Source organism: Podarcis raffonei, chromosome 13, assembly GCF_027172205.1.
Source record: "Podarcis raffonei isolate rPodRaf1 chromosome 13, rPodRaf1.pri, whole genome shotgun sequence".
NCBI classification, from domain to species: Eukaryota; Metazoa; Chordata; class Lepidosauria; order Squamata; family Lacertidae; genus Podarcis; species Podarcis raffonei.
The window spans coordinates 42,836,048-42,852,535 of record NC_070614.1 but is presented as its reverse complement, the minus strand read 5'-3'; the positions used below and the strand labels follow the sequence as shown (position 1 = coordinate 42,852,535).

At 42.4% G+C, this 16,488-nt stretch overlaps 1 protein-coding gene across 1 annotated transcript; it reads left to right on the top strand.

The window, feature by feature from the left end:
- Positions 1 to 7,029: 7,029 nt before the first annotated feature.
- Positions 7,030 to 9,644, top strand: LOC128398944 (uncharacterized). The gene is made up of 2 exons (XM_053360208.1): positions 7,030 to 7,119; positions 8,614 to 9,644. The coding sequence occupies exons 1-2, from the start codon at positions 7,050 to 7,052 to the stop codon at positions 9,642 to 9,644; spliced, it is 1,101 nt and encodes a 366-aa protein (XP_053216183.1). The 5' UTR covers positions 7,030 to 7,049.
- The last annotated feature ends 6,844 nt before the right edge of the window (positions 9,645 to 16,488 follow it).

The following is a 16,488-nucleotide window of genomic DNA, read 5'->3' as shown; positions in this document are numbered from 1 at the left end:
TACATGGGGAAAGGATTTAGGGGTCTTGGTAGACCACAGTCATCACATGAGTCAACAGTGTGATGCAGCACCAAAGAAAGCTAATGCTATTCTTGATTACATCAAAACAAGTCTAGATAAAGGGAAATAATAGTACTGCTCTATTCTGCCTTGGTCAGACCACACCTGGTGTACTGTGTCCGGTTCTGAGCACCCCAATATAAGAAGGATAAAGAGACTGTCCAAGGTTCTCGCAGTACAAATATCAGGAATGTGTGGGTTGGCGTAATTAATTGGGAGGGAAAACAACACAGTGAGTCCTAAGCTTCCTGAATTGCCACAGAATGTTGACTGACTGTTGAGGGTGTGGGAAATGGAAAGCACACAGGAGACGGAATAGAATGGAGTGTCCTGCAGGAGGGCATTTAGAGGATGGCACAGAAATATCGTCTTTGGCTGACCTATACCAGGTGAGTCAATTTCTGACTGGCTTTTGCTGTAACTAGATAAGAAAACAGGTTTTTCTGTAAGAAATATGCATTGGGAATAGGTTGGTGCAAGGACGCTGAACAACAATTAACCAAGTGAGAGAACTAACTAGCCATTTCTTTCTTCCTTCTAAAGAGGTCCATGGAATACTTCCCAAGAGCAAAACTAAAGGAGTTGATTTCTGTGGTGTGGACAAGTATTACTACATTGTCCGTTCAGACCTGGGCTGCTACTTGAGATCTACTGATTTCCATGAAGGCAAAGACCTGGAGATATTTGGTCTTCACAACGCTGTCCGTGGTGGAGACCACTACCTGGCCCATAGTGATGACTTATTTTATGTTATCAAGGGGGACTCTTACCACCGAGTAAGCAACCTGAACGCTGACAGTGATAGTGTGGTCTACACTCTCCATCCCAACTGCCAAAACGGAGACCATTACTTCTCCCATAATGCCAAAATAAGTGTTGCTTGGGAACAGCAAATTGTTAGGAAGGTTGGATATGAGAAGAAAGAGATGCACAGCATGGAACACAACTGGCGTGTATCTTCGAGTGTTACAGTTGGAGCAGAAGGTCTCACTAAATTACTGTTGACGGCACAAATTTCCCTGACAGCTGAATATGGTGGGACGAAGATTGACAGCAAAGACGAAGCATGGAGCGATGCAACTGAAGTCTCTGAAAAAGTCAGCTTCACTCTGCCTCCGAATACGAACATTTATTTCTGGCAATACAAGCTGGGTTTGGGCAAGGTTGACGTATTGTACTGCCGTGACCTGGCTTTTACTGATAATTCTAAGCCACCTACTTTTGTCCCATTGCCATCAGCAGCTGATTAACCCAAAATAAAATGCCTATAGGCTGCTAATTATTTTCTCTGGTTAAGGGTACTTTAAAATTGTCTCTGTCCAGGCTCTTGTACTTCACCATCTGTGTTTCTCTTTACCTGCTTTCATTACTTTGGGGAGGCTTCCTAGCACAATGGAAACACATATAATTTGCATTCAGAAGGCTTCAGGTGCAGACCCTTTCTCTGAAACCGCCGAAAGCAGCTATCAGTCTATATACGCCAGGTGTGGGAAAGCTTTGGTTCTCTGCAGTTGTTTCTGAACTACATCACCCAACAGGCCCAGCCGCTCCCAGTGTAGCTAATACTGAGCTGGGCGGATCAATGCTCTGACTCAGTATAAGACAGTTCCCTATATTCCTAAATTCTAAAGCTCCAGAAAGCAGAATGGAGTGAACATCCATTACCTTTAGGTGGGGTATGGCAGAATTGGTTGACAAATGAATGCAAAGAAACCTCTTTTGACTGCATGGATTCTATGGATTCTAACCAAAGGTTAGAAAGACAGCTGCAGTGGTTTTTCTACTACAGCAGCACTTCCATTTTTGGGGATGCCAAAAATGAATCACTTCATTTTCCCTAGTATTTTGTGGGTAGTTGGCCTGAAACTCAAAGGGGTGCACTTCTGGGACTGCCACTTCCTCAGTCAGTGGGGGGGTTCCTTTAACCCACAGGCCTAATTCAGCTTAAAAGAGGTCCTAATTCAGCCCACAAATCCATTTCCAAAAGTTACCTGCCCTATAACTGATGGCATATATGGAAATTTTCAGAAGTCATAAAGCTCCTAGAAGTTGGCTTCTGATATTTTCATTTTACAGAATATTTTGTTGGTGACAGAGGCGTTCTCCTTGTCCTCTCCTCCTGGAAAACATATGCCTACAAGGGACTGAGCCTTAGTGCAGGTCCATAGTTACCATTTTTGATCTTACATTGGAATCCTGCAGAGTATGAGGCAACCATTTCCTGGCTGTATGCTTATGGCTGCAAAAGTGAAAATGTAAAGTAGCACCAGTCTTGGATTATCTCCTCTTAGGGCTCAAATAAATCTCACAGCAAATCTCACCCACTGTGTGTTTTTGCATACAAATAATTAGAGAAAGAATACAAAAATGTTCATCATTCTATTTCGATTTCAGATTTTAAAGTATTTTCATAATTCCTTTATTTCATAATTTCCATCAATATTTCAATTATTTGGGATTCGTTAATTTGTGTTTTGGATATCATTATTTCTTACAACTAGTGTCCCTCCTTCTATTCTGCTATTGATTTCTTTGATTTGAAGCAGAATGGGGTTGGCAGGCAAAACACTCCTGCCTCTGAATATCAGGTCTGCCAGATTTCAGGGAGATTAGACAAAGGGGTCCCATTTTAGAGGAAAATGAATAAAGAGAAGACATTAGATATACTTCAGTTGCCTATGTGGAAAAGGGAGGAAAAATTCTGCCTGTCAGGAGAACATTACTCAGAATTTTAGGGGTTGTGACCGTGGAGTAGCAAAGGTCCACGAAGGAGAGGTTCCCAAGCCGGAAATACATGGATGTTTGCAGTCAAAGGTCAGAAGTTACTGTCAGCATTTCCTACTATGGTAGCTGTGTAAACCAGAAGGAAGACCACAAAGAGGATGGCTTGGGACTCCCATGTTGGGGATATGGCCATCAAGAGGAATTCATTTATTCTTGTGTGGTTTTCTTTTAGGTGCCCCATGTAGCCTGTAAAAGGGGGAAAGAAACAGGTTTTTTATTCATTCATTCAAAAATATTTTATAAGCTGCCAGCTCACTGAAGAAATTATCTCAGTGTGTCATAAAATAGGTTTCTTTGGGAGAGAGGGCAGGGAATAAGTAAGTAAGTAAACCAAACCCAAACCCAATGTTGTTCCCATTCAGAGTAAACCAATTGAAATGACTGAACATGACTAACTTTCATTTGCTTCCAAGGGAAGCGAATAGTTTTGATTCACTTCTGTATGCATGAATTATTTATTCCAGAACTGCTCTTCTGCATAGCTTTTTCTGGAATATGTTTGAGTAGAATATATCATGTTTAAAAGCCAGTGCTTTTTTCTGGGGATACTCCAGGTTATGAAGTATCAACACCTTTCTTTCTAGAAGAAAAGCACTGTTTAAAACCACCACTTTATTCCACATCCCTTTATTCCATCACTCCTGGTACAATTTATTGTCTTTAACATGAGGTTCTAGATTCAATGTAGTAATTTAGAAAGGATATTTTAAACACCCACATATATACAACATCCATCAACTGAACTTAAAATTCTCTATCTGAATAAGCAAAGTCACAACTTGCTCTTAAGATTCTCATATTAAAGATGAGCAACAGTATGGGTTGTGTATACAAAGGGGGTTGCAGAATAGGAAAAGGGAGTGCTTTTTCTAGGGAAACGCAGGGGTACACATACCCCTAAACATTTTGTGAATCTAAGTTTGGTCTCATTGAAGGGCAGTATTTCAATACGATAGGAAAAATGAGAGTACGCCTAAACATTTCTTTTTAGGGGAAAAAAGCACTTGTAAAAGGTATGGAAATGATGGTAATCACACAGAAAGAGAGAATTGAGAAGAGAAAGGAGAAAGGTAGAGAAGTAAAAAAGAGTGAAGGTGAAAATGGAGGTGGAAAGGGGGTTGCAAAAAAGGAAAAGAATGAGTAAGAGGCATGGGAATGAGGTTGAATAAGCACTGGCATAAAAAGGTCTACAGAATGGGAATTGGACAGAGCACAATAGGGCTTTACAGACTTCTGTGGGCCCAATGTCCTGGACAACTTCTGTGATATCCCAAGAACTGATCAAGCTGGGCTGTGTGGACACATATGCCTATGAGTTCCTCATGGTAGTCAACAGCAGCTTGCTAACTCTGCCATGCTTTCTGGTCTTGCTCCTTTCATACATCACAGTTCTGACCAGCCTCTGTGGCCATTTCAGACAGGGCAGTGGGAAAGCTCTGTCCACCTGCAACTCCCACCTGACAGTGGTCCCCACCTGTTCTCTAAATCATCCTCTTTAGTTGTCCTTCCCAGCTAATGGAGAATGTTGATGATCAAGGGTTAATGATATAGCTGCTATGTAGGAGACAAAGCTCAACATTCCAGGTTGGTATTAGCATGTTTGCTACAAGAGGGTCTTGTTTATCTGCATTCTTCATATAAAAACTTCCTGATTTGGAAAGCAGCTATAGAATGCTGTCCATCTCAATGCACAAACATTTATATGTTACAGGCAGATTTAACTGACAGGACCCTTGATTACCTATTTCTATAACCTCTCACTTCAGCTATTGAATCAATGGCTCACTGATTGACACAGAGATGAAAGATACTGTAAATTCTCTTCCTTCTCCAGGTCTTCCTTTATAGGCTGGGGGTTACAGTGAGTATTGAGCAACCAGGATTGATTATGGGTTCATTGGCATAGAACATAAAGCATTCAAAGTGACTGCAGAATTCCTATGGGGGTCTGCAAAAGGGCCATAGCTCACTGTTTGCTCGTTCAGCTGTACGTATGGATAGAGGCTTGTGGGAGCACATGATGTGTGAAGTGTGTTACGCACGTATGCGTGTTATGCCTCTATGTGTGCATGTGTTCCTGGTCTGGTACTTCCTGCTTTTGTTAGGCCAGAAGGCTGGCCATGGGGAGAAAGGTTTCCTCATTTCTATATACATTTGAGAGGGGAGCATGCACACTTTTCATTTACTCCAGAGATTGATCACACCCAAGTTGCACTCAGGTCCTGCTTGAGGACTTCCCATAATGGGAAGTGCAGTTGGCCATTGTAAGGACAGTATGCTCAACCAGCTGTTCCATGGATCTAATCCAGCTGCATTCTTTATATGTCCTTATTAGGGGGAGAAACTTAGCTTCAGCACTCCAATAGCCATAACCCCCTCTGCTCAATTCTCATCACATGCTCACACAGGCCAAAGCTCTGCCTGCCCCCCCTCCCTCTCCTTCTGCCTCATTCAAAGCTGTTCTTTTTCACACAAAGACTCCTTGCCTTGCCTGTCCCATCGGATGAGGGAAAGAAAGATGTGTTCATTTAGCAACACCGCTGCACATGGCAGGATAGCAATTCCTTGCCATTGGCTTTTCCCTTGCCATTACTGAGATGAGCTATGAAGAACCACCACTGTTTTATTCCCAGGGCATCACATCACCTATATTTGCCTTATGAAAGAGTATGCCAGCCTAGGTTTCCCCAACTAGCATGACAAGCTATCAAACTTCCTCTTTACTACATCCCAAGCTTTAACCATAGATTCACTCAACTGGAAGGCACTGTAGAGGTTAGCACTCCAAGGTCACAAATCTCATTGAGTTGGACCCATGGCTCATCACAGCATTATCTTCCCTGGCAGGGCTAGCAACAGCTTCTCATGGCCCCAAACAGGGATCATACCCCAGTCTCCTATATGAAATCCTTTAAGGGGGTATAGCATGGAATGGACCTAGAATCTTATGCATGCAAAGCATGTGTCTTAACTCTGAGCAATGATGAACCAGCCTGGAGATTACACACTGATGTCCTTTGAGCAATACGTTTATGCACATATCCCTTTTTAGACACCATTTGGTCAGTCTGCTTATTAGTAGTAGTAGTAGTTGTTGTTGTAAGTGATAGTAGTAGTGTTAGTAGTACCCCACCCATCTGACTGGGTTCCCCAGCCACTCTTGGTGGTTTCCAAGTTATATAAAAGCTGCAAAGATCTGTCTGTTTGGAACTGAATAAAGTACCTCTCTCTCTCTCTCTCTCTCTCTCACACACACACACACACACACACACACATACACACACAGAGAGAGTTTTGTTTACAACATGAATAAATTATGCAATTACAACATTAAAAAGTAGTCATAAACCATAAAACATTAAAAAATGCACAACGAACGATTTCCACATAAATCATAATAAGAGCTTTAAAAATATATATAAATAACAACCTCTTCCACTGCAAAACCTCTCTCCCTACAACTCTGCTCCAGACCAGGTGTTCAAGTGTTGGTTCAGCAGCCTCAGCGTTTGAAGGTTGATCACATCATGCAGGTTCTGAGCCACTGACCCATGTTCCCTCTTGAAATAGGAAGCACTGGGATAATATATAGTGGTACCTCGGGTTAGGAACTTAATTCATTCTGGAGGTCTGTTCTTAACCTGAAACTGTTCTTAACCTGAAGCACCACTTTAGCTAATGGGGCCTCCCCCTGCCACCGCGCTGCTGCCGCACTATTTCTGTTCCCATCCTGAAGCAAAGTTCTTAACCAGGGGTACTATTTCTGGATTAGTGGAGTCTGTAACCTGAAGCGTCTGTAACCTGAAGCATCTGTAACCCAAGGTACCACTGTATGCTCAATAAACATGTCATCTGCAAGAGACCACGATCAACATTTCCAATGTGACTAGTGGGGAATGCAGAAATATCAAGGGGCAACCCCATGGATGCTCTGCGGGAGGCTAATCTCAGCATTCCAGCTTGGCCTTAAACAGAGGTATGCTTGCTATGAGAGGGTCGTGTTTGTCTGCCCTCTTGCAATAAAATTGTGCGTACATTTGGATCTGGAAAGCAGCTATGAGATGCTGCCCATCAAGATGCACAAGACCCTGTGTGGTATGGACACGTGTGATTAGCCAGGGTCTTTCATGACGCATCTGTACAGCCGCTCACTGTGGCTATTTATGCAAGGTCTGAAGCCGCTCTGCTCACTAAGGAGAAGAAAGATGTTGCAAATCCTCTTGCTCCTGCTGGCCTGCCTATATGAGCAGGGGCTATCGGCCCCAAATCCAAAGGGTGAGTATTGATGACCAGCCATGGATTGGTAAAAAAATCTTTTAATACAGAACATGAATGTGTAGTGCAGGGGTGGGAGGATCTTTGATTATGTGTGTGTGTGTGTATAATTATTTAAAGAGATAGTTAAAAAGACACTTCTTAAAAACCTAAAAATACCCTTAAAAGAATCAAGTCTTCAAAAAAGTTATATGATCTAAGAAAGTCTTTAAAAGAATCCCTTTAAAAGAATTTTAAAATTATAAAGTAGCACCGTAGAGGCCAACAGAGTTGTTTTAGGTAGACCAACACGGCTACCTACTTGAATATATATACACAGTGGTACCTCTGGTTACGTACTTAATTCATTCCAGAGGTCCGTTCTTAACCTGAAACTGTTCTTAACCTGAAGCACCACTTCAACTAATGAGGCCTCCCACTGCTGCCGTGATTTCTGTTCTTATCCTGAAGCAAATTTCTTAACCCGAGGTACTTTTTCTGGGTTAGCGGAGTCTGTAACCTGAAGCGTGTGTAACCTGAAGCGTATAAATGGTATTTTGTAACAATTTGCCATATAGAGTAGAATTAATCACACAGGTTCTGCCCACACCTTTGCTGTCCTACAACCCCAGACCATAACACTGACTGGATGCTTAATTGTAGTTACTGCATAATACATCCAGGAAACAAACCTCCTCCAATTCTTCTTTATACATACTTTATTCCATCACTACCAAAGATGAATGGTTTGGTCTCATCAGTCCTCAGAATAAATTTAATTTAATACAGTTTGCTGCATTATATTCTGAATTAGATTCTCTTTCAAATGATATATAAAGTTTATGAATTTTTTGTAAAAATGACTGGTGTTATAGCCATCAAAGCTAAGAAATACAGTACAAGTTTTCATAAAGTTTTTCACAATTTTGGCCACTAGTGTATATTGAGGTAGATTTTTACGTGGATTCCCCATATCATTGCAGTGTTTGATGCAAATGTAACCGGTTGGACACATAGCAATAAAAAAATAAAAAATAAAAAAATCACACAGCTTCTCATGTTCAAAGGTGAATGTCAAAGTTTTTGTAGCCAAATAACATCATTTGTGCACAATAATCAGGAGATATCTGGAGGCCCACAGAATGTCAAAGTACAAAAAGAAGTATGTCTGTTGGTGTAATTAATTGGGAGGGAAAACAACACAGTGAGACCTAAGCTTGCTGAATGGCCATAGAACGTTGACTGATTGTTGAGGGTGTGGGGAATGGAAAGCACACAGGAGACGGAATAGAATGGAGTGCCCTGAAGGAGGGCATGTAGAAGATGGCAGAGAAATATCATCTTTGCCTGACTTATACCAGGTGAGTCAATTTCTGACTGGCTTTTGCTGTAACTAGATAAGAAAACAGGTTTTTCTGTAAGAAATATGCATTGGGAATAGGTTGGTGCAAGGACGCTGAACAACAATTAACCAAGTGGGAGAACTAACTAGCCATTTCTTTCTTCCTTCTAAAGAGGTCCATGGAATACTTCCCAAGAGCAAAACTAAAGGAGTTGATTTCTGTGGTGTGGACAAGTATTACTACATTGTCCGTTCAGACCTGGGCTGCTACTTGAGATCTACTAATTTCAATGAAGGCAAAGACCTGGATATATTTGGTCTGCACAACTCTGTCCGTGGTGGAGACCACTACCTGGCCCATAGTGATGACTTATTTTATGTTATCAAGGGGGACTCTTACCGCCGAGTAACCAACCTGAACACTGACAGTGATAGTGTGGTCTCCACTCTCCATCCCAACTGCCAAAACGGAGACCATTACTTCTCCCATGATAAGTACTTTTACATTATATTCAAGAAGAAGGGAGTGTACCGCCGTGTCACCAATATGCATGAAGACCTAAATGTCGTTCAGAAACCCCTTCACCCAAAGGCCAAAGACGGTCTGTATTACTGGGGAATCAAGGATCATATATACCTTGTGAAACCAAATAGCAAATGGGGAGTTGAGTATTACCGAATGGATGACTTTTCAAACGCAAACCCTTCCACATTTTCCTTCCATGCTAGTGTGCTCAACTTCCTCCCTGGAGGCGTGTCTATAAATCATGGTAAAGCTTTTGGTGTCTGGCAGCCTGTCAAGACTTTCAGTAATAATGCCAAAATAAGTGCTGCTTGGGAACAGCAAATTGTTAAGAAGGTTGGATATGAGAAGAAAGAGATGCACAGCATGGAAAACAACTGGAAAGTATCTTCGAGTGTTACAGTTGGAGCAGAAGGTCTCACTAAATTACTGTTGACGGCACAAATTTCCCTGACTGCTGAATATGGTGGGACGAAGATTGACAGCAAAGACGAAGTATGGAGCGATGCAACTGAAGTCTCTGAAAAAGTCAGCTTCACTCTTCCTCCAAATACCAACATTTATTTCTGGCAATACAAGCTGGGTTTGGGCAAGAGTGACATATTGTACTGCCGTGACCTGGCTTTTACTGATAATTCTAACCCACCTACTTATGTCCCATTGCCAACGGCAGCTGATTAAGCCCAAATAACATACCAATAGGCTGCCAATTCTTTCCTCTGGTTTATGGTATTTAAAATTGTCTCTGTCCAGGCTCTTGTACTTCACCACCTGTGTTTCTCTTTACCTGCTTTCCTTACTTTGGGGAAGGACCTAAGCATAATGGTAACACATATAATTCACATTCAGAAGGTCTCAGGTGCAGACTCTTTCTCTGAAGCCCTTGAAAGCAGCTATCAGTCTGTATACGCCAGGTGTAGATTATACTGAGCTGGATGGATCAACAATTTGACTCTATATAAGACAGTTCCCTATATTCCTAAATTCTAAAGCTCCAAGAATCAGAATGGACTGAACATCCATTACTTTTTAGGTGGGGTATGGCAGAATTGGTTGACAAATGAATGCAAAGAAACCTCTTTTGAGATCCTGGATTCCATGGAAAGATAGCTGCAGTGGTTTTTCTACCAGGGCAGCACTTCCAGTTTGGGGGTATGCCAAAAACGAATCACTTCATTTTGCCTAGTATTTTGTGGGTAGTTGGCTTGAAACAAAAAGGGGTGCACTTCTGGGTCTGCCACTTCCTCAGCCAGTGGTGGGGATCCTTTAACCCACAGGCCAAATTTGGCTTAAAAGAGGTCCTAATTCAGACCACAAATCTATTTCCAAAAGTTACCTGCCCTATAACTGATGGCATATGTGGAAATTTTCAGAAGCCATAAAGGTCCTAGTGGTTGGCTTCTGATATTTTCAATTTACAGAATATTTAGCTGGCTACAGAGGAGTCCTCTTTGTCCTCTCCTGCTGGAAAACAAATGGCTACAAGGGACTGAGCCTTAGTGCAGGCCCAATAGTTACAATTTTTGATCTTACATAGAAATTATGCAGAATATGATTCAACCCTTTCCTGGCTGTATGCTTATGGTTGCAGAAGTAAACATGTACAACAGCACCAGTTTTGATTATCTGCTGTTAAAAAGGTAAAGGTACCCCTGCCCGTACGTGCCAGTCGTGTCTGACTCTAGGGTTGTGCGCCCATCTCACTTAAGAGGCCGGGGGCCATCTGCTGTTAGGGCTCAACTAAATCTCTCAGCACCTCTCTCCGAGGGCTTTTCTTTTTCATTTTGAAAAATTGTTAAATGTGTGCATTTGTTTCTGCATGCATATAATCAGGGAAATGATATGTTTAAGAAAAATGTCAATCATTGTCTTTCTCTTTCAGATTCTAATTCCTTCATTTGATATTTTCCCCTCAATATTTAGTAAAATCTGGATCTGTTACTTTGTTTTTTGGAAATTCAAATTTGCAACTAGAGTCATCTCCTCTAGTCTGCTATTGGTTTCTTTTAAATTTTAAATCCAAATGGAGCAGAGTTGGAAGGCAGAAGATTCCTGCCTCTGAACATCAAGTCTGCTAGTTTTGAGGGAAATTGAATCATAGAATCATAGAATCATAGAATCATAGAGTTGGAAGAGACCACAAGGGCCATCGAGTCCAACCCCCTGCCAAGCAGGAAACACCATCAGAGCACTCCTGACATATGGTTGTCAAGCCTCTGCTTAAAGACCTCCAAAGAAGGAGACTTCACCACACTCCTTGGCAGCAAATTCCACTGTCGAACAGCTCTTACTGTCAGGAAGTTCTTCCTAATGTTTAGGTGGAATCTTCTTTCTTGTAGTTTGGATCCATTGCTCCGTGTCCGCTTCTCTGGAGCAGCAGAAAACAACCTTTCTCCCTCCTCTATGTGACATCCTTTTATATATTTGAACATGGCTATCATATCACCCCTTAACCTCCTCTTCTCCAGGCTAAACATGCCCAGCTCCCTTAGCCGTTCCTCATAAGGCATCGTTTCCAGGCCTTTGACCATTTTGGTTGCCCTCCTCTGGACACGTTCCAGTTTGTCAATGTCCTTCTTGAACTGTGGTGCCCAGAACTGGACACAGTACTCCAGGTGAGGTCTGACCAGAGCAGAATACAGTGGCACTATTACTTCCCTTGATCTAGATGCTATACTCCTATTGATGCAGCCCAGAATTGCATTGGCTTTTTTAGCTGCCGCGTCACACTGTTGGCTCATGTCAAGTTTGTGGTCAACCAAGACTCCTAGATCCTTTTCACATGTAGTGCTCTCAAGCCAGGTGTCACCCATCTTGTATTTGTGCCTCTCATTTTTTTTGCCCAAGTGCAATACTTTACATTTCTCCCTGTTAAAATTCATCTTGTTTGTTTTGGCCCAGTTCTCTAATCTGTCAAGGTCGTTTTGAAGTGTGATCCTCTCCTCTGGGGTGTTAGCCACCCCTCCCAGTTTGGTGTCATCTGCAAATTTGATCAGGATGCCCTTGAGTCCATCATCCAAGTCGTTGATAAAGATGTTGAATAAGACCGGGCCCAAGACAGAACCCTGTGGCACCCCACTAGTCACTCTTCTCCAGGATGAAGAGGAACCATTGATGAGCACCCTTTGGGTTCGGTCAGTCAGCCAGTTACAAATCCACTGAGTGGTAGCAAAGTCAAGACCGCATTTTACCAGCTTCTTTACAAGAATATCATGGGGCACCTTGTCAAATGCCTTGCTGAAATCAAGGTAGGCTACATCCACTGCGTTCCCTTCATCTACCAGGCTTGTAATTCTGTCAAAAAACGAGATCAGGTTAGTCTGACATGACTTATTTTTCAGAAATCCATGCTGACTATTGGTGATCACAGCATTCCTTTCTAGGTGCTCACAGACTGTTTGCTTAATGATCTGCTCCAGAATCTTCCCTGGTATTGATGTCAGACTGACTGGGCGGTAATTATTTGGGTCCTCTCTTTTCCCCTTTTTGAAAATAGGGACAACATTTGCCCTCCTCCAGTCTTGGACAGAGGGCTCTCATGACAGAGGGCTCTCATGACAGAGAAAAATGAATAAAGAAATGACATTGAATATACTTCATTGGTTGTGCAGAAAAGGGAGGAAATATGCTGCCAATCAGGAGAATGTTATCCAGTGTTTGTCAATGGTTGTTGGGCAGATTTTGCTTGGAAAAATCGTCTGGGAATCTTCTCAGCAATACTGACGGAGAATGGGTAATATTCATATGTCTGACAGTAAGAACCACTCAGCAGCTGAACCTCCTCCATTGAGGGTTCGATGGTCATTGGTCACAGATTTTTTTAGCTGTGATTCCTTCATTGCACAGGGTTCAACTAGATGAAGCCTGAAGTCCCTTCCAACTTCACAATTCTGTGATTCTTCTGCTTGGCAGATTATACTTCCTCACTGAGAAATCAAAGGAAGTATACTGGAGGGCAGCTTCCTCTTTATTGCAGTGGTGAGGAAACTTTTTCAGCCTGAGGTCCATCTTCCCTTATGAGCACACTTCCATGACCACATGACAGCAATGTGCAAGGCCAGAGCCCAAAGTGGGGCTAGTCAGTGACAAAGGTTGCAAAGCAGCAAATGGGAATGTTACATTTGCATGACAGGATACCATCTAACACCTTCACCCATTCACCTTCACCCAGGGGCTGAATAACACCTGAGGTTTCAACCCATTTCATTATCTCTTAAATTGGGAAACATTACTGATGATGGCTTGATTGATTTCTCCTGGTGGAAGTTTTCCCAAAACTGATGTCATGTATCATGGGATGTATCATATCTCTCCTGTACTTGTTCCTGGGAAAAAATCAATAAAGCAAGGTTGGTGTTTCTGAAGTTCCTGTGTTAAACATCACAGTCTTTCAGCCCAGAGTTTGCTTGCCATTCACTGCAGAAAGGGATTCGAACTGAGGTTGTGTGGTTGTCTGGAACTGAGTAGCTTAAGACTCCCCCATGATGAACTCAATTGCAACAGGCAGTGTAGCCAGAAAATGTAAGAAATAATTGTTGCTGTTGGCATCCATCTGTCTTGAAAGACAATGAAGTGCACTTCCAGTGGTGAAGTAAAACCACTGCATTATCAGCACAGAACTGACCTCTCTGTGGCACAAACCTGAGCAATGTGTATGGAGGTCCTGGGCTGCCCAGATGGGAAGACCCAAAGGGAAGCGTACAGAGCACCATCCAAATGTCTTAGGGACTTGACTCAGGATTTGTGCAGGCTTTACTCCTTAGCCTTTTCTTCTCCCAAAGATGTCCTGCAACTCAGCGGGTAAGTGTAAGTGTTGCCATACTAAAATATTGAGTTCTGCAGAAAGGGTCTTAATAGGCACCAGTAATAGCAGCAATAGAGCTGCATTCAGCCCATTCAGCAGAGAAAAAGGTTTGAACTACTTATAACATCCACAGATGTGATCCAAAGGACTCCAACTCCCATCATCCTCAACCACTGGCCATCCTGGCCTGGGCTGATGAGAGTTGGAATCTATGAGAATCTCAAAGCACCAGGTTGGGTAAGTTCTTCCTAATGCTGATTATTATCCTGCCATTTGTGTGACTAAAATGTACCCCATCTGACAAAGGCAAGACTCCTGATCTTTGCTCCACCTGCTTTTGCCTGTGGCTATACCCATTACTCAAAGATGGTCCCTGGAGGGCTGCTCATGGAGAGATGTGGTTCTCTGCCTGGAAAATGGACCCCATCCCTGTTCTAAGCACCACATTATAAACAAGCTCTCACGCCAGCTCAAATTAAAAGGGTAGCTGTGAGCGTTGCTCAGGTGGTGTTCTTTGGAGAGAGACAAAAACCCCATGACATTACGAGGCTCTTTTGCCAATGCGGGTTTCCAAGGCAAGTGATGGGCCCAGCAGCACCAGTAGAGAAAAACCCCTAGCACCCCTCAAACTGGGACAATCCTGCTAGGGAAGCCAGATACCCACTGGCTTTCTCACCAGCAAACTCTCAAGAGGACGTCTGTAGAAGACCTTTGCATGGCAAGCCATGCCCCCTTATGCGAAAGGAGACTCTAAGGAAAAACTTTCTGAGAGTAAGAGCTGTTTAACAGTGGAACAGAGACCTTGAGAAGGTATTGGACTCTCCTTCCTTGGAGGTTTTTAAGGAGAGGTTGGATGACCATCTGTCATGGATGCTTTAGCTGAGATTCCTGCATTGCAAGGGGTTGGAGCAGATGATCCTTGGATCCCTTCCAACTCTACAATTCTGTGAGTCTATACAATAACAATAATGAAGGTTATAAGAGGCACTAATGATGATAACAAAGACATTCTCATTTTTTTATATATTTTTTGCAACCAGCAGAATTAAAATGCAAAAGTCATTCTATGCTGTAACATGGCAAGTTGCCAGGGAAAGCTGCACGTCTGAATGGACAAACCACTGCGAAAAAAGGTACAGGTAAAGGTACCCCTGACCGTTAGGTCCAGTCGCGGACGACTCTGGGGTTAGCGCTCACCTCACTCTATAGGCTGGCGACAAAACCTACCAACAAACAAAAGGCTGGACACAGAATAACAGCATAACAAGGAGAAGGGTTTAGTTTCTCAAGTTCCAATGAGCCCTCTGCACAAGCTTCTCCTGTGGAAAAGTTGCAAAGATCTGTCTGTTTACAATGGAATAAAGCATACCAACAATAACAAACTCACACACACAAATGAATTTTTCACTAACCTATTGCAGCTCCTTAGTGAAGCAAATACACTCATACATATATACATTTGTATCCCACCTTTCCAAGTTCAAACCATGATGTCTGGCTTACCACATGAAGAATTAGTTGTAATGACAACATAATAAAAATAATCATAAGCAATAAACAAAACACCAAAAAGTGCATAACCAAACTGTATGATTTCCACATAAATCGTAATAAGAGCTTTTTACAAAATTAATACTGTGGTACCTTGGTTCTCAAACCTAATCCGTTCTGGAAGTCCATTCCAAAACCAAAGCGTTCCAAAACCAAGGCACACTTTCCCATAGAAAGTAATGCAAAACAGATTAACCTGCACCAGACTTTTAAAAACAACCCCTAAAACATCAATTTAAAATGAATTTTACTATCTAACGAGACCACTGATCCATCAAATGAAAGCAATAATCAATGTAAGGTAAAGGTAAAGGAACCCCTGACCATTAGGTCCAGTCGTGGCCAACTCTGGGGTTGCGGTGCTCATCTCACTTTACTGGCCGAGGGAGCTGGCATACAGCTTCCGGGTCATGTGCCCTGCATGACTAAGCCGCTTCTGGTGAACCAGAGCAGTGCACGGAAACGCCGTTTACCTTCCCTCTGGAGTGGTACCTATTTATCTACTTGCACTTTGATGTGCTTTTGAGCTGCTAGGTTGGCAGGAGCAGGGACCAAGCAATGGGAGCTCACCCCGTCGCAGGGATTCGAATCGCCAACCTTCTGATTGGCAAGTCCTAGACTCTGTGGTTTAACCCACAGTGCCACCCATGTCCCTCAGTGGTAATTCCAGAAGTGCAGCTCTTCACACATTTCAGGCTAGCTGCCCACAAAACATTAGAGGAGATGAAGTGATTCATTTTTGACATACCCCAAATCTGGAAATGCGGTTTTTGTAAAAATGTTACCCTGCAAAGGATGTCTGGAGATACGCTGGTTCTTTTAGCCAAATAAACACTTACAAGCATTGTGGAAAGAGATAAGATTTATTGCAGTCTGCATAAAGCGTAAAATAGTCCCAAGGAATTATTTGCAGATTGTGGACCCAGGGCATAGGTTACAAAGACAATTTATAGCACTTTCCCATACATGATTCCCTTGCGCCTGACCCTTTCCAAGGCTCTGATTTGACTAATGTCTGCTTTTACCCCAATAGAAAGGGATCTTGGGCTACTATCATTCCCTCTAATTCTGATACTGAGGCTCTGGGTACCATTCATTATGTAGCCGCATGTTAATATATATATATATATATATATATATATATATGAAATTTATATAGCACTTGATTGT